This window comes from Hemiscyllium ocellatum, chromosome 25 (assembly GCF_020745735.1).
Source record: "Hemiscyllium ocellatum isolate sHemOce1 chromosome 25, sHemOce1.pat.X.cur, whole genome shotgun sequence".
In the NCBI taxonomy this organism is placed as follows: domain Eukaryota; kingdom Metazoa; phylum Chordata; class Chondrichthyes; order Orectolobiformes; family Hemiscylliidae; genus Hemiscyllium; species Hemiscyllium ocellatum.
This window is the reverse complement of record NC_083425.1, coordinates 39,087,294-39,105,923: the sequence shown is the minus strand read 5'-3', so window position 1 is coordinate 39,105,923 and position 18,630 is coordinate 39,087,294. Positions and strand designations below refer to the sequence as shown.

Here is an 18,630-nt window from a genome sequence, read left to right as displayed (position 1 = left end):
ATTATAACCAACTTTTTGGATCAGAACAGAGTTGTCAACAATTTGTCTTTAAAATGAAATAACTGTTGTCCATCGGGCTCTTGAGATTTTATACAATGTTTTATTAAAGCTATCAAATCGTGCTAAATAGTGATTAGCGTTAAATCCAGAAATTAATTACAAAAAACAAAATAACAATAATAATCAGCATTTTAAAGATGCAAGTGAGTGCTGCAGTGTGACTTTGAAATTTATAGTAGCTTTATCTTTTGCATCTGTTTGTTCAGATTCCCTATGAAATTGTAAAGCAATGCAAAAGTATAATTGGTAAGCTCTTAACCATGTTAACTGTTTGAATTACATTGACTATTTTTTGGAATATTTCAGAAGTGTGCTTTGGGTTCTTCTGGATTTAATTAAATCAGAAACTCCATTATTTAGTTTATCCTCCCACCCTTTCACTCAGCTGTTAGTCAAGAATTATATTTGCCTCGGCTTTAAAAATATTCAGTGATCCTGCCTTCACGACTGTCTGGAGAAGACAGTTATACAAACTCCTAACTTTGTGGAAGGAAATACTTCTTCTCTCTCTTAGATAGGACATCCATTATTTTTAAACAGTATGGAGAAAGTGAGGGCTGCAGATGCTGGAGATCAGAGTCTAGAGTGTGGTGCTGGAAAAGCACAGCAGGTCAGACAGCATCCAAGGAGCAGGCGAATCAATATTTTGGGCATAAGCTCTTCATCAGGAATGAGGTTTGTGGGCCGGACGGCTGAGAGACAAATGGGAGGGGGGGGTGGAGCTGGAGGGAGGGTGGCTAAGAATGCAATAGGTAGATGATGTGGGGAGAAGGTGATAGGCCAGAGAGGAGGGTGGAGGGAGTAAATGGGAAAGACGATGGACAAGTCAAGAGTGTGGTGCTGAGTTGGGGCGGTGCCAAGCTGTGGTCTTTCCCATCTATCTGCTCCACTCTCCTCTCCGATCTATCACCTTTTCCCCCACCTTCACCTACCTATCACATTCTCAGCTACCTCTTCCACACCCACCTTCCCACCAACCTCCCATTTATCTGTCAGCCCCCTGGTCCATAAGCCTTATTCCTGATGAAGGGCTTACGCCCAAAACCTCAATTCTCCTCAGATGCTGCCAGATCTGCTGTGCTTTTCCAGCACCACATTCTCAACTTGTTTAAACAGTATCCCTAGTTCTAGTCTCTCGCACAAGGTAAAAACATCTAAGATCTTTTTTGTTGCAAAAGAAGCACATTCTTCATCTTGTAAGTTGGGTAATGTATTGGTATTGATTGAGGATTGGTTAGCACAGAGGAAACAGAGAGTTAGTATTAATGGATCTTTTGCAGGTTGAAAAGACACGAGTTAGTCCAGGAGTTTCAATGTATTGAATCAATGTTAGTGACTTGGAGGAGGGAGCAGAATGTAATATATCCAAATTTGCTGTTAATACAAAAAAAAGGACAATTTGCAATGAGGATGTAATAAACCTGACAAGGAATCTTGATAGGCTGAGTGACTGGACAAAAACTTGGCAGATGGAGTTTAATTCTGAAAGTATGAGACCATGCATTTTGCTTGGAAAAATCAAAAGGTATACTATTTAAATGGAGTGGGTTCCAAAATTGTGCAGAATGAGTGTCATTGTGTCCGAAGCATAAAGTTTGTGTGAACGTGCAGGAAATCCAGAAAGAAAATGGAATTGTGGTCTTTATTGCAAGGGGATTGAAGTTCAAAAGTAGGAAAGTCTTCAAAGTAAAGATTTGTAGCTCGGGTGTTAGTTGCCATAGTTGTGGGTATGAGCCGGAAAGTTGATTTACAGATATTTCGTCCCCTATCTAGGTGGCATCTTCAGTGCTTTGGAGCCTTCTGTGAAGTGCTGCTGAACGGTGTCTTCTGGAATTTATTTGGTTCCATTCCTGCTGCTTCCGGTTGCTGGTTCTGTTTGTTTGTTATAGTGGTTGGTATATTGGGTCTAGGTCTCTGTGTTTGTTGATGAGGTCTGTGGATGAGTGCCATGCTTCTAGAATAAGGGGTATTTGTATTGAAATATACATGAATCTGAGGGGCTTGACACAATTTAACAGATGTTGAGAGGATGAGTGGAATCTCGAGCTAAGGGACATAGTTAAAGAATGAAGGGACGCTCATTTAAAACTGAAATGCAAAGGAATTTTCTCCCAGAATGTCTGGCATTCTCTACCTTAGACAATTGTGAAAGTCAAATCACTAAAAGTATTTAAAGAGGTAGAGAGGTCTTTTGAAATACCGGGAAGTTGAGGACTCTGATGAGCTGACATGAAAGAAGAGTTGAGGCCTGGCACAGATCAGCCATGATGTTGTTGTATAGCTGGACAGGCTTGAGAAATCAAATGGTTTAATCTTTTTTTTAATTCTTCCTTTCCATTATTAATTCTCCAGATTCGCTTTCTAGAGGACCAACACTCACGCTGCACATGATTTTTCCCTTTTAAATTCCTGGAGAAGCTTTTACTGTTTATTTTTATATTTCTAGCATTTTATCCTTCTCTAATTTATGCATTTTTGTCATTATTTTGAGTTGTTATATTCTGTCTAAGCTCCTAGCCTGCCACTCATCTTTTATTTTCAGTTTGATAGCATTTTTGACTTATTTACCAACACATAATGTGTTCTTCCCCTTGAGTATTTCATTTTTATTGGAATCTGAATATTGTGGCTTATCCTCTGAAATTTCTGTCACTGTACTTTTACAGATCTATCCCTTCATCTAATTTCTCAGTAAATCCAGTTTTAGGTTTTCACCATATGAGTTACAGTTAACTCTGGTTCATATTATGCCCACATACTTTGAATTCTAAACCAAAACAAAAATTGATATGGATAGTTACCTGTATTCAGGCTCCAGTCTGCATAACTGCAATGCAACAAAGACCTTTAATGAACAAAACCTATCTGTTTTTTTTTACTTGCTTTTCACAATATTGCAGTTAACAAATAAACATAGACAGACTGAGATAACTAGCCACGAGGCTTTAAAAATGGTTGCTGATTGTGGTATGTGAAGAATGATTCTTTATGTTTACCGTGCAGTCTGTGGTCTTCTGTAACAACTGTACTTTCAAAAGCAGATTCCTGTCTTTGGAATTTGATCCAGGATTGCCACCAATCTTTACTGATGACTTCTTAGTAGTTGAACAGCAATTGTGGGTTATAGCCTGTTGATTCTCTTAATTGCTGACAAACAGAGTAAGAAAAACACTCTCTATTCATATAACGGATGATGATCAGCTTTTGAAAGCTTATCTGTTGTAGCATTACTGAAACCAAACCATTTGTTAGTATTTTATTTAAGCTATGGCTACATGGCTGTTTACCATCCAAGAACCAGTTCATTGGAAAATTGTTTTAATTCCATAAATACATAGATGGGTGACCTTCTCTGTATCTGCAGGTCTTTGCTATTCTGCAGAACAACGCAAATGCTGAAAGCTGGCTCACAGCACCAGCATCCTGAAATCTGGATGAGAAGGCTAATCTAAAAGCAGTTGAATTCCCTTGAGGCAGGTACAAGAAAGCCAAGGATCAACTGAACTGTTAAATTGCACGAAGGAAAATGGCAATTGTTAACTGGATGTGCATTTAATGTGTATTTACATTGCACTTTGTAATAGAAGTGGATCTTGTGGCACATGCCTATATTCTAAGTTTTCTCCTCTTGTGCTGAAGAATATATTTTGACTCTGCAATGATTGCTCTTTGCTTATGTGTTGCATTTGTGACTTGCATTTCTAGCTATTGAGCTTTCTGAATATATTGATCAAGAATGTGAAAATCACAAATTGTGGTCCTATTGGTGACTGCCAACAGTGAGTATTTACCTTGGTTGTTGACAGCACTTTACCTCTGCAAGTAAGACCACTTTTGATGTCCAATGCAATTTTACAATTGTAGCCATACTGTAGGATAATGTGGGATACCAATTTCAAAGTGAAGTTTTGAATAGTCCATATAAATCAAGTTAAATTTTGTGCTCAATTTGCATAAAGTTTAAACTTGATGATGTATTGAGACAGGAATACATTCAGTCCTTCGATAACTACCACTGTGCTGTTAAGAGCATGCTTTTAATCTAGGTGGTGTTTGTACATTTAGTGTGGCAGGTAAATGAAATATGGCAGGAAGTAATATTTTGCATTTACAGCGCAACCAGGTATTTTGTCCCAACAGGCTCACGCCAGTGCTCATTCTTTGTAAGAGTTTCTCCCACCTGACCTCATTACCATTTGAAAGAATATTTTTCAAGAAAAGCCAGTGGTTTGTTCATCTTTAGAGGGCAAAAACGACTTTTCTCAGCATGCCAAAATGTGTCTGAAAATATGTTTTTTTTATTTTATCTTAAACAATTATTCTATGATTAAATGGAACAGGTCAAGACAAAGGATATGTTTTCTCTGGTGCCTCCAACATTTCATATGAATTCGCAAGGATAGGCCTGTTGAAATCTACTGGGAAAATTATGCTATTTCTTCACTATAAATAACACAAAGTGGGTTTTAAGGCTGCAAGGCATTATGTTCCTAAGTGGTCATGCAATTGTATGAGAGAACAGCACTTGTCATTTAATACAGGTTCATTTTCTTGGAAAATCAAAGTCTTACATAAAAGATATCAAAATGGAAACGTGCTTTGAAATTGGTGCATTTGATACATTGAATGAATGGATGCAAATTAAATGTGTACTTGATATAGACTGGTAACCTTTTGTGAAAAGAAATACCATACAGTATATATTGGCATAAAAGTTGAACTCCTATTACTAATATTTTTAGCCAAAAAGTAGGATATCATCCTTTGCGTGAATAATAACTTCTTGAGGTTGAAATCCATCTTCTCTATTTCCTCATTATCATAGTTACCTTGTCGGAGCCTGTTCTTGCTAGTCGTGCACCCACAAGTTGCCAAAAGGAATTTATTATTAATAGGTAAATAAAAACCTCCACGGAGACTGACATTAATTGCTGTATGCCATATTCATTAAATTTATCAAATCCATTAAAAACTAAAAACGTACAGTACGGAGAAAAAAAAAGCATTTTCGCAGCAGAGAATTCACTGAATGTATTTAAAATCCATAAGACTCACCCTCCTATTTTGGAAATTGCCTAGTCTGCTTCTGAAATTATGTCATCGTGTGGATCATCATTATTATCAGCATTTGCCAGATCATCTCCTAGCCTGTGCCATCAAATACATTGAGTGTCCACATTACTTGATGACTGTCATGCCATGCTCTTATTTTATTGACCGCTACTCCTCCTCTTGCTTGATTACTCACATTAGAGCCCAAACTCCCTGTGTAAATATTGTCTCTTCAATAATCATTTAGACTTTTCACTTTTTTTCTTATTATTCTTGACATTTATTTAGAGAGACAACCAGTGGTTGAGGAAGGCTATTTAGACCTCTGGGAATTACTGCAATATCACGTTTGCAACTTAGTTTCAACAGCATCATTGACCATGTGTGATCTGAGCAGGTCCCAGATGGAGGAGGCGTATTCCTTTATATAATCCTCCTGCTTGAACATTTCAAACTTTCTTACACCATGTTTTCAAACCATCTCAATTTGTCCATTCTTTATTGCAAACATAGATGACCAATCTTTCTGTGAAATGCTGTTTTAGGAGATTCTTTCTTCTGAATATCACCAGTGATTTGAGCTTTTGCCCGATGGGCCCACACAATGGCACAACTCTGAATATGCCCTTTTCGTTGCCCTTTGTATTCATTAACATTGTTTTCTCTCCACCATTGCTCATCATTTGCCTGGCTGATGTCTATATTCATGACTGCATCATCTCTGTTCCTAATATGGCCAGTCTGTATCCATGTTTTTGTCTATGTTTGATTATAAATCACTGAAGTATGATAACCTTCGCATCAAGTTTTGCGTGGAGACGCTGTAAACATTTGGTCTTGTTTTGCAATGCAAACTTACTTTTCTTCATAAACCTTTTGTATTACTTGGGGCTTACTTGGATATGTGCAATGCTTAGTTTTCTAGTTTTAGGGCAAAAATCTGGATAGGTCATTGAGAAATTGAATCCAGTCAATTTTCACTGACATTCTTTGCAACTTTGCCTTTCAGCTGTGGCTGCATGTTAGGCCTCTCTCTTTATGTCTCATTCTTAGCATTTTCATCACCACTTTCCTCTTCCAATCTAAAATGTTCTTCTCTGACATTTAGAATTCTCTCACTACCAAATACTCACTATTTGGCTGCTGTGCAATCTCAATGACTAGGACTGTGTATCTGCCATTCCACCTTGATGCCATTTCAGAGGGCAGGTTTGGCAAGAATGCAACGCACCATTGAGTTGGTAGTGTGACATTACATGTTAATATGTACAGACAGAAACTAAGCAGCTGCCTTCGATGGTGCTTTATTCTATGATTCAAATAGAAAGTTTGCTCCAGGATGAGATTCACAGTTTGAGCTATAGTTGGAGGCTGAATAGGCTGGGACTATTTTCCGTGGGGCATCAGAGGCTGTGGGGTGACTTTATGGAGGTTGATAAAATCATGAGGGGCATGGATAGGGTAAGTAGCCAAGGCCTTTTCCCAGTTTAGGGGAGTCCAAAACTAGAGGGCATTAGTTTAAGGTGAGAGGGCAAAGATTTAAAGGGGACATAAGGGGCAACGTTTTCAAGTAGAGGGTGGTACGTGTATGGGATGAGCTGCCAGAGGAAGTGGTGGAGGCTGGTGCAATATCAACATTTAACAGGCATCTGGATGGGTATATGAATAGGAAGGGTTTAGAGGGTTATAAGCCAAATGCTGACAAATGACACCAGTTTAATTTAGAATATCTGGTCAGCATGGACAAGTTGCACTGTAGGTTCTGTTTCCATGCTATACAACTGCTGGAATAAGTATCAGTGCAAAGAGTTTGGTTTATTTTGGCCAGAAGTTACAATTCCATCCATACATGTGGTATTTTAAAAATGAATAATTTTTTCATCAAAAGTCAGAGATCAACCATTCCTCAAAAGTATTTGGTGCATTCCCTAGATGTTTCTGTTTTTTTCCTATTGTTTTGTGTTGCAGTGAAATATTTGCAACAGCACAAGTTTTAAAAGTTTTATTCTAAAATGTGCTGATATGGTGTTGGGCCTTAAGTAAATACTGACCACCTCATATTAGGTCCATATTTCTGAATAAATGGAACTCTAATTATTGAACTCTTTTTTGACCTGCCATTTAACCTGCTTCAAGATTAACAATGTGCAGTCATTTAATTTTGTGTGCTGAATGGGTATTACAGTTTTAAATTCCAGCAAAGACTGAGAACCTTAAGTATCTAAACAGAACTTCAGTTTTGTTTATTTTGACAGCTTGTTTAAGGCAGGACCCTGTCTTCATTACAGCCACCATGCATGTTGGTGCGTGAGTATGTGGGTGAACAAAAAGTATGAAGTTTAATTTTGTTGTGTTTACAAAGGTTTCTGTGCAGTACTTCCCTGGAATCACATTTTTATAGGAGAACAATGGCTTAAGTGATGTGAATCTCAAGAAAGAGCAAAGAAATCAGATCAGTTGCTCAATGGATATAACTTGCTTTGGTTTGAACACCTATAGTTAGACAATCAGATTCGTTAGGAATTTATCAGAACTGTGCTTTCTTGCATCTATTTCAAATGACAGGAAGCATATCTTTTGTCTGCTTTATTGACAAATGCGGTAACAGTTCAAAGCTACTGATCTAGGTTTGTAAAGACACTCTAATAATCAATATTCATCTGTAACTTCTAGTATGGTCTAGCCAGCAAAATATGCAAGGTCACAGACCTGAGATCTTAACTCAGTTTCTCCTTCCACATTTGCTGCCAGCTGAATACTGTATTTCCAGTATTTTCTGTTTGTCATTTAAAATCTAACCAAAGTTGTTTCTCAATTTTGTATAAGTAGCAAATGTTTTGTTACCTTATATCATTTGTATCTTGCAAATAAAGCACTGGAAAAAGCATTGCAAATAAAGCTGATGTACTTAAACAAGTTAGAAAGTGGAAACATAATGACCTTTTGGCTTTTCTTAAAACAGTGAATTCACTCTTTCAGTGTACAATTAATTATTTGGAATGCCTTAAGAGGAGCCCAAACTAATATTTTGAATAAAAATGCATTCACATGTTAACTTTACAAGACGGAATTTTCTGTAAAGAAATTAGATATTATTTACACAGTTAGATTCTATAGAAAGAAGATATTAAGTGTTTGAATCAACATAGATAATTAAATGGTTATCATATAATTGCTTGAAAAGTTGATCATGTGGGATGCTATTAATCTGGTATTTCAGTGCACATTCAGTGCAAGACTGTTAAGTGTTGTAAATGTGAAATTCAATGAGAGGAAGCTTTTGTGGTTTAAAAAGAAAACCTGTAATACAAACAGGGTTTTTATGTTTGGTGGCTGCAGTATAAACATGATGGGGTTGACCTTGTACATTTGGTGTGTTGCAGTGAATTACAAACTTATTTCAATTGGACAGTTTTTATGACATCATGAGCTGAAAAAGCAATGTTCAATTTTTAAAAGGTCAGCAGAACCTTAGAATGGAATTCCTGCCTGCCTTGAACTCATTTTAGTCAATGTGTCAAGCAGAGGTTGTGTCACACAGACAAAGGGGCAAAAAAAGTACCATTAAGCTAATGCATTTGCTGGGGAGGCAGGCTGGTTGCTGTCTGTTTGCAGGAAAATTCATTATTATTTAGATTAGATTAGATTACTTAGATTAGATTACTTACAGTGTGGAAACAGGCCCTTCGACCCAACAAGTCCACGCTGACCCGCCGAAGCGCAACCCACCCATTCCCCTACATTTACCCCTTTACCTAACACTACGGGCAATTTAGCATGGCCAATTCACCTAACCTGCACATCTTTGGACTGTGGGAGGAAACCGGAGGAAACCCACGCAGACACGGGGAGAATGTGCAAACTCCACACAGTCAGTCGCCTGAGTCGGGAATTGAACCTGGGTCTCTGGCGCTGTGAGGCAGCAGTGCTAGCCACTGTGCCACCGTGCCACCCACAAAGTGTACAAGTGTACTTGGACTTCTTTCCACCGTAATCTGTATTCTGGACTTTAATCTTCAATTAGTTTTCTCAATTCTTTTTTAAGAACAAAAATATTGCTTGATCTTCTATCAATGCATGTAAAATTGTTACTTGTTTCCTCACCATTTCAGTGCCCAGAAGAGAATCCTGTATACTTTCTATGCTTAGGAGTATCCTCAGGCTAAGGGACCATTTTTGGTATAATCTCGGATGAGAAACAGAAACTCTAGGAAAAAGTGTCATCTTTTGTTGAACACCAATGGGCAGTGAAGCATGGCAGAATTAGCAACCCCTATGCAATCCTTATTGTTACGTCTAGTCCCCAGGTGAAGTTATTCGTTATAGTTCCAGACTGGATGCCCCAAATATTAAGTTCCCAGGTGAGGCAAGATGAACTGGCTTCCCTTCTTTATCCACTAACCTCCTCAGTTGGTCACCATATGGTTCATTTTAAAAAAAGGTTTCCTCCCTGTGGATGCCTTTCTCCCAGGACAAATGAATTTTTGATTAAAAGGAGCCAATTTTACCAGACTTTCTTGAGTTAACAAAAGAGTTGGTTTATCAATCACTAAATGCAATAAAAAATAATAATGCAACATAGATTATACAGGTCAACCTCTTGGTCATTGATGAACAATAAATTGTGCAGCGTTGATAGTCAAATTATTGATTTAGGGATTTTTAGATTTGCAGATTAGTTGAAATGCTTTTGTTGTGTTTCCATTTGATTACGCTAAGCTGATCACACTCAAAAGTGAGTCTTCCTTTTGAGCTGTTTCTTTCCCAGAAAACTTCCTAGATACCTTGTCAGGTGTGGTATTGCAGCATCTCCAAACATCTGCTGAATTTACATTTGCAATCTTTTGTCTGGCTGTAGCAGTCCTCTTTAAAAACACATTTTTAATTCCTACGTGCATAGGTGGTCTGGGGTTGTGAACTATGTTTGTGACAACATTTAAAATCCTATTTCGAGAAACAAGCTCTTTGTGACAAACCTTCTAAGGCAAAAAAAAGGATGAGCCTTTCGTTTGCCTGGATTTTTGCAATGGGAATAAAGATAAGGTTATCCGTGTTTGTTGTTGTTCAGGGATTGATGTGGACGTTGACTGCATTGCCCTGCTGTACAAGAACCTAAGACTGAATATTCAAATGTATGAAAACCTAGAGTAGTAGGAATTGGGGAAGGCAGTAGATGGCCATATAGGATGTCCTCAAGTGGTTATGGGTCTTAAGGGCTCATCGTCAGCTTGCACCATATTGATATGAAAGGAAGATGTCAGGGCTGGCAGTTTGACAGGCAAGAGAAGGATAGTGTGGAGTTGCAGTACTGAGAGCACAAATGTATGCTGAAAGATGAGAGAAGGTTTGTGTACCTCAGAGCCACTGCCATCCCCTCAGGTGGTGTCTTAACATTCATAGTAATCTGCAGGAGCATAGAATATGCACTGTGAGAGTGTTCAAGCCTCTTTAAGTATCATGATAACTTAAAGCAAATTGGACTTGCATGCCAACAGGCATAAGTGCCATGACTTTAGTCTGAGTTTACATGACCGCATTCAGGCATTAGATAGCTCCTTGCTGTGTATGGTGTAATAGGGATGCCTTCTGGACAGGGGAAGGAACCAAAAGCAAAAGGTGGAAACTAGTGTCTGTGCCAAACTGTATGTTTACAATAAAACCCCTTGTAAATCTCGAAAGTCTTGTGCTGCATAATTCAACATCTGGTTGTCAGTCTGTAAAACAACTAAATCCAGAATCAGGAACCACCCTTAGCAGAATACAAGATCGACAACTGCCTTTTCCTGTGGCCAGAATTGGTGGTGGGGTGGGGGGCTATTTTCCTAAGGCAGGAATGAGACTGTGCTGGATTCAGGAGTTTTGTTTGAGTTCTACTTAGAGGCTTCTGGCATGTTTTAGGGGTCAAGATGAGTGTGACTGGTGAAAGAGTCTGCAAGAGCCGTGTGTATTGGGGAGAAGGAGGCACCAAGGAAGGGGAGGAGGAGGCTGAAATGGAGAAAACAGTTTTAAGCATGCCACCAAAGGAACACTCAGTTAACTGGGTGAATCCAAGAAAACTTTAAATTATGAAGGAAATGAATTATTTACAAGTATATATATAATCTCTAGTTTAATGTTGCCTAAGTTCAGGAACTACCAGGAAATAATTAGTGCATTGTACTGCAATGAACAATAAGTTAATTGTTATATCGAAATCTGCAGGTGAGATCTGAAATGTAATAAAGACTGTGCAGTTAAAATGTTCCAGCTTCATGCATATGCACCAGTAGTGAATCAGTTGTGACTTCACCGAAGATATACTAAACATATCCAAAATGAGCGGGTTGGTTTACAAAGAGAGATTGGACAGGTTGGGTTTAGATCAAATGGGGTTTAGAAGGTAAGAGCTGATTTAACTTTTAAACAGTGACCCTATTGCTATGTTTTCCCAAAGCGGTTACATCTTTTCCACATCAATCCAGTCAAGACCTCATCAAAATCATACATGCTACAATAAAGATATGACCAATTAAATCAGAAGTGAGATTTTTTAATTTACTACCCAAAGGGCTATGAACCTTTGGTCCCCTTTTCCTCAAAACGCAGTGAATGTAGAGAATCTGAATATTTTTATGACAGAGATAGATTCTTGAAAAACTTGGGTGGGATGTTAACAGGCACATGTGGAAATATGATATAATCAGATCAGCCATGATCAGATCGAATGACAGGGTAGGCCTGAGAGTCCCAGTGGCCTAATTCTGCCCCTAATTCAATGTTGTGTGGTTGTATGTAAAAGTATAATGTATGATGTGTACTGTTTGTTTGTGGTCAATCGCAAAACACAAGACATTGTGTGCTTTATCAGGCTTGTTGGTATTATAGGAGAAAGTGAGGACTGCAGATGCTGGAAAGTCAGAGTCGAAAAGTGTGGTGCTGGAAAAGCAGCAACTCAACTTGTAGTCCTGTATTTTCATATTAATTTCCATGCCACAGTATAGACTTTCTAGTTCTAGTGAACCTAAGAGACAGAACTCAGCTGAAGCCAAAAGTTAAATAACTAATCTGTGAGGAGACAATTGAAGAAGCAGCAAATTTTACTTGTGAGAATAAGAGAACATTTGGAAGGTATCAACAATGTTTGCAAAGTTTTATGGGGTCAGATAATTTTATGTGAGACGTTTTCAACAGGGACTTGAGGCAAAGCTGAGGAAAGGAGAATGTGAATGATGACTTGCTTTAAACCATGTGATTCCATAAGTGAGCAATTTGTGGAGCAGACTATCTTAAAAATATCATTGGAGGTAGTACAGTGAAAAAATTGTGATATTTAAAATATATAGGTTTTTTTTACAAAAATAATGACATTGCAACCGGTCAAATAGATTTCAGTGATTTTTCCCAGCTTGTTCCTGCTCTTCAGTTTCCACGGACATATTTGTAATGGAAACATGATGAAGGCAGGTCTGCCAATCCACAGCCAGACACAGATTTGATAGTTCATATTTTTATATCCATATTTGACATAATAAATGTTCTTCTGTAGCTGTGAGCTTTCTAGTATAGTTTATTGAAGTGGGAGACAGAGATGTGATGTATCACCAGTTTTTATTTAGTATTATAGATTTTATATGCCTAATTTAGAAGAAGTTCATGACAAAGATTCACATTACTTGAAGCAGTGGAACAGAATAATCTGGAAAATGTAACAACTACATTTGTCAATTCAAAATGATATAAATAAGGAGATCATGCAGTAGATTTGATTACCCATGTAATGATGGTTTATCCAAAAAGAGGAACACATTGAAAGAATTTGCTTACAAATATTTTACTCCTGTTCCAATATCCACATAATGCAGTCTTAAGTGCTGTACATTTACCACTAATGGCACCAAGTTGTCTCCAATATGGATGACATCACAAACTAAAGGCTTCTGAAGCAAACGTCAGCTTTTACTTCAGATTGATAGCCACTGTCTCAGAAATCAGATTAAGCATCTACTAATGCATTATAAAGTTTTCAACAGTGTTCCAGTGTGTAGCTCAAACATAACATCATTTTCTGTGCATGTTACAATTGAGAGCAGTGTTTGAGCTCTCGGTTATAAGGTTAAAAGGACTTTTAATGTTCTGCAGGATTTAGCGCATTTATAGTTCAACTAATGATCTAACGATAGAGTTTCACTGTTTCAGAGGAATGTTTATTTCAAGATTTCATGCATTGACAACCTGTCCATTCAGTAAGAAGCTTTGTTAATTGTTTTATTTAATATGAAAAAGATAGTACAGGTTTATCTTGCTTTTGAGTGAAAAATGCTTCATTTGAGAGGCACTATAAAATATTTTTCACAACTTCAGAATGTGCGATACTGCTCCACATAATTTTTGAACTGTAGAAAATACAACAGTCAATTTGACGTAACAAAATTCAGCAGTGAGATAAATGACTAAATAATCAGTAGTGTTGTTTAAGAGGTAAATATTGACGAGAACACCAGGACAACACCATGCTCCTCAAAGTACTGTGGATTTTTTCCATCCACCTAGAAGAGCGGACAGCTTCAGTTTAATGTTTTAACACATCTAAATGACAACACCTTTGACAGTGCACTCACTCAATGCTATGATGAAATATTATCCTAGATTATGTAAAAAAGGGTTTTCCATGACACTGAACCAATGGCTTACTGATTTAGATTACTGGCACCAATAATCCAAATACAAAAATGAATATTGACTTACCAGAAATTCACCAAAAACTTAGTTTTGCCAATGTCAATGTAAAGTTTTGTCCCGTAGTAAACATTTGGCATACAGAAAAATACCCAAAGACAAGTTGTGTCCCTATTATATTCCACCTTTGTAATTTGTCTTGAGGATGTATTTATGTCTAACTCTCTCTCTAATATTTAAAATCCCATAAAAGGTTTAGTAAACGTTTTATTTCTTCCTGCTGTTTAACTATAATAACTTGCAGCTCTTTTGCAAAGAGCCAAAAATGTTTCAAGATTTTTTTCACAGATGTGGAAGTACTGATTTGTTTTAAAATTGCAAATAAAGATAATTTTGAAACACATTTGTCAAATTGTAATTTAATTACCCAAGAACAGGCACGTAATTTGCATATAACGGTAGTAGTGGAATATGTCACATGACAACTTGCATAAGTATAGCACCATCCACATAGATATTCCAAGTGCTGTCTGGCTTTGACTCACCCTGTTTAGGAAGTTTATAACTTATTTTAAGTACAGTTGACTCTTCCATATCCTTTTGATTAGATTCTATGATATCGCTTTTATCTGTTTTAAAACTGGGCAGTTGCCATATTCTTTGTCAAAAACATTCATTTAATAGTAACCGGAGAAGAAAATTTCTTTATTTGGGACTGTGTTTTTTTCCAAGGCTGATGTCTGCACCAAAGTGTATGGGCATACATCTGGTTCCTGAGCCACTGTTAATATTGCTCTTCAGTTGTCTAACCTTAGGAACAAGCAGTTCCACAAGTCAGAAGATTAGAAAAAGAGAAGAAAACTCACTCACACTTCATGGCACAACATATTACTTCTCCACTATATTAAGTGTTGACCTGTCATTTTCCCCACTGCGGTCGTCTATACCTTTGATCTTCCTTCTGCTTTTGCACCTGCTACCCTCCCCCCTCCATGCCTTAATTTAAATCAACAAAGTTCTGCTATGCAATACAGCTGGACTATTTCAGAAGCCGACCAAATCAAATTCAATGTTGTTTTAATCTGATAAATTTGGTGGCTGTTAACAATAAGTAGAGTTTTAAGTTCAACATCTACTAACCTTATTCTCTTGATTAAAGATCATATCTAAGTATTGCCTCCTTGTTTAGACTGCCCACCAGATACCTCTTGTTCCACTGTTACTGATTTAAGAAGAGCAGGAGATGAGTGGTTAATAATTATATCAGGGTTCACTGAGTTTGCTGACATTAAGTACACAAGCATATTGACTTTCAATAGTGCATCATGTTAGGACAAGTGCAATGTTACTTGAATAAATGAACAGCAAATAACTCCATTGTACATTTCCATTAGCACATAGTTCCTGCTGTTAATATACCTAGGTCATAATTTCAAGATAACCTTCCTGTGCACTTAATTATTGACTTGTGTAAATTAATTATACATGTATCCCAGAAATAATTTTAAGTCAAATATTCTGAAATAATCTGATGCTGTAAAATTATAGCATGACCACCTGATTGTCGATTTATGTTGAAGCAAAATCCACTTAAGCAGGCTTTCTCATCTTGAAAACAGATATTACAGTTGTGCATGTTAAATTTTTTTAATTAACTGAGAATTTTGCATTTGGTCAGTAGAATAAGAGTCTGTGTGAGGGAATTTTCACATTGTATTGATGATGAAAGACTTGCGCATTAATGACCATCTACCATTACTACCATAAACTGGGTGGAAAAAAAATTGCTGTAGCTGAGGGGACCCATCATCCCTCCTTTTATTTGTATGCTGCTTTTAAGTGGCTTTCTATGAAATGCTGATGATGCATTTTATTGAAGTTAAAATTATACAAGACTGTTATACTGTCCTTTTGTCTGCCAAAATTCTGCTCTTATGTAGTTACTTGATGATAAAGAACTTCCTGCTTGATTTGTTTGGACAAAATTTCTTTCATCTTTTGGACATTTTCTGTCAGGGAAACATCAGTTTTCTACTCACTTGTTAAGCAGTTACTCTTTATTATTCCTCTTTACTGAAGGTATCTCTTCACCACACCACTCAGCCAAGTCAGGATTGATGTTTGGGTGAATGTGAGAAACAGATATTGTCATACTGGGGCAAGAAGCAAGACACTAACTTAAGGAAGTACTAACATGAAAGATTGCACAATTACAAAGATATCTTCAAAGTCCTCTTCATTGAATGGGGCTTCAAAGGAACAAAATTCTGTTCTAGCTGTACCCAAAACAATGTGTGCTGGAAGTACTTTGATTCATTAGCTGTCTGATATAAACAGAACAGCCAGGAGGTGTGGCTTGCAGCAATGACTCAAACAAAGTGCTATGTAGACTTGCACCTGGTGTCAGTAGTGTAGCAGCAACCCAATCAGCAATTGTGCAATGTTCTGGGTCAATTACACACAAATACATTGCACAACAGCTCTTAAGTCAGTTTTGTAGACTGGGTCAGCTGTCAATGAGTGCTTTTTTGTGAGGGATTTTTCTTTACTATTTGGGCTTTGAAGTTACAAAACCAGTGATCTCAAGCACATTTTAAACATCATATATTTTCAAATGATTGAATCTTTCTGTACGTTCTCTCTTCCTAGAAAGTAGATTTAAGATGCATTCAAGAAATCTTGCATTTAGAAAATATGTTTCGATCTGAACCAGCTTGAACATACATAGTGAATTTAACAGTCATTGGTTAACAAAGATAGCATTTAATTTCAGCAAAATCTAATATTAAGTGAGTTGGAATAATCAATAACTATTGAATATCTAGTGTACATGATCCAATTAATTTTGTCTGGAATTCAAGTTTAGACTGCCTTTCAAGATCCTTTTTAAAAATTACATAGTCTTATTAGTGTGGCATGCCTCTTGTAAATCACCCCTGTCCTGCCACAAAGAACTTGAAAGGATTGTGAAAAAGTTAAACACAGTTAACAGCAGAATGTTCCAATTTAACATAATTGTTTCTGGTATTTTTTTTGTTGTCTCATCAAAGTAAAGGACTCCAGGAAATCCAAGTAGCCGTAGAAACTTACCACAAAGAAGATGGAGATTCAGTACATTATGCCTGTTCAATTTCTTTGAAACAATTCATACTTAAAAATTGGAACCTCACACTCATGCTCTGATCATGCTTTGCACAACTGTTTGCAGCCCAAGTGCTGGACAGGTCACTGACCATGGCAAATTGTAGCATGTTTACTTTGAAGGTATAGTTAACGTCATGAAACTAGGAGTTAGATGCTGCTGTGATAAGTCTTTTCATAGTACAAAAGCAATTTTGGACTGACATGCATCAGGAATGTGTTTAATACAGTTACTTAGTCTATTTCACAATGTTTCATGAAAATTGTTTCAGTGATTTGCTTGTACTCGAGTTTCAGTTACAAATAACATTACCACTGTGTCAATATAGTTATTTAAATTCAATATTTAAGGAGTTTCGATCTCCATTTTTTACTTAATGTGTTATATTCTTTTATTTAGTCTCATCTCAATTTATGACTGAGGTTTGAGCTGAGATTATTTATTTTATGCAAATCACTTGCTAATAAAGATACTTTCTACTTACAAAAAGTATGTTTTTTTAAAAGGAAAACATCAATGTGGCTAGATGATGATGGTTGTTGAAGTTCTCCTTAAACTATCTACTTGTGTGTAGTACCTTGTACTATAGAATTGGTTATTTCTGTTTCTGTGTAGTTCTGCTTCCTAAGGTAACCATGGCTGATGCATTTCCTGATAGATTTATAAACATATGAATTAGCAGCAGAGAATGCCATTCTGGCGCTCAACTTGCCTCCCCATTCAGTATGGTGATAGCAGATCTGATTTTGACCTTAACTCAATTTTCCTATATACTCTCTGTAACCTTTGGCTCAGGTTAAATAAACTCAATAACTCTACCTCTACTGTTCTCTGGGGAAGAGAATTCCATTTACTCTCTCGTTAATTCTGTCATTAATGGGAGATCCATTATTTTAAAACTTTTATCCCTAATTCTAGTCTCTCCCAAATGGGTAACATCCTGTCTATCCACCCTATCTAGTTGCCTCAAGATCCATATGCTTCAATGAGATCACCCCTTCATTCTTCTAAACTCCACATATACAGTCCCAACCTTTCATCACAAGAAAACTCCTTCATCACAGAGTTTAGATGAGTGAATCTTCTCTGTACTGCTTTTAATGTAGTTATGCTCTGACTTAAGTAAGAAGGGAAAATTAATTTTACAGAATCATATTCTGAGTAGATTCAGAAGCCATTTTATTTAAGTTGCAATATTGTAGTGTTAGAATATATTGTATCAAAATTTTATTCGAGTTTTCTGTGGTCTTCAAATAAAATCTTAAAGCAGAGGCTAAGCAATTTGAAAAAAATACTCTATATCTTGAAGATGCTTTTACCGTATGCATATTCTGTATAATCTTGGGTTTAACTTCTTGCTGTGTTTTGAAGTTTGATCTTGGCAGAATGTTTTGCTCCATGACATTAAACTTGAATTTGTTTAATCAAATTGATAGTCTCTAACACTGTTCCATTGTAATTTCTAATAGTTCTTTGAGGTGCCATTTGACTCGAACATGAACAGGACGAAAAACAGACCCCTGGTCAGAGGACAAATTAGGTTGGTCTCCATTCAGTATTGTACTTGTTACCTTTTTAGAATTTCATGAATTTTTTTTAACTTTTGTAAGCTTTGAAACATTTGTTAGCACATGGTTCATGTTAACTGCACAGTGTGATGCTGAGCAACACAAACTAGAAAAATACAAGCTTTGGTTTCTCATCTGTGCTGAATTACTGAA

General features: G+C 36.9%; 1 protein-coding gene across 1 annotated transcript in view; it reads left to right on the top strand.

Annotated features, from left to right (window-relative positions):
* The window catches only part of LOC132827838 (protoheme IX farnesyltransferase, mitochondrial), a 150,066-nt gene that overhangs the window by 110,109 nt on the left and 21,327 nt on the right, over positions 1 to 18,630 (top strand). Inside the window, exon 5 of the mRNA XM_060844586.1 lies at positions 18,379 to 18,449. Coding sequence (XP_060700569.1) covers positions 18,379 to 18,449 — 71 coding nt within the window. The remainder of the gene's footprint in view (positions 1 to 18,378; positions 18,450 to 18,630) is intronic.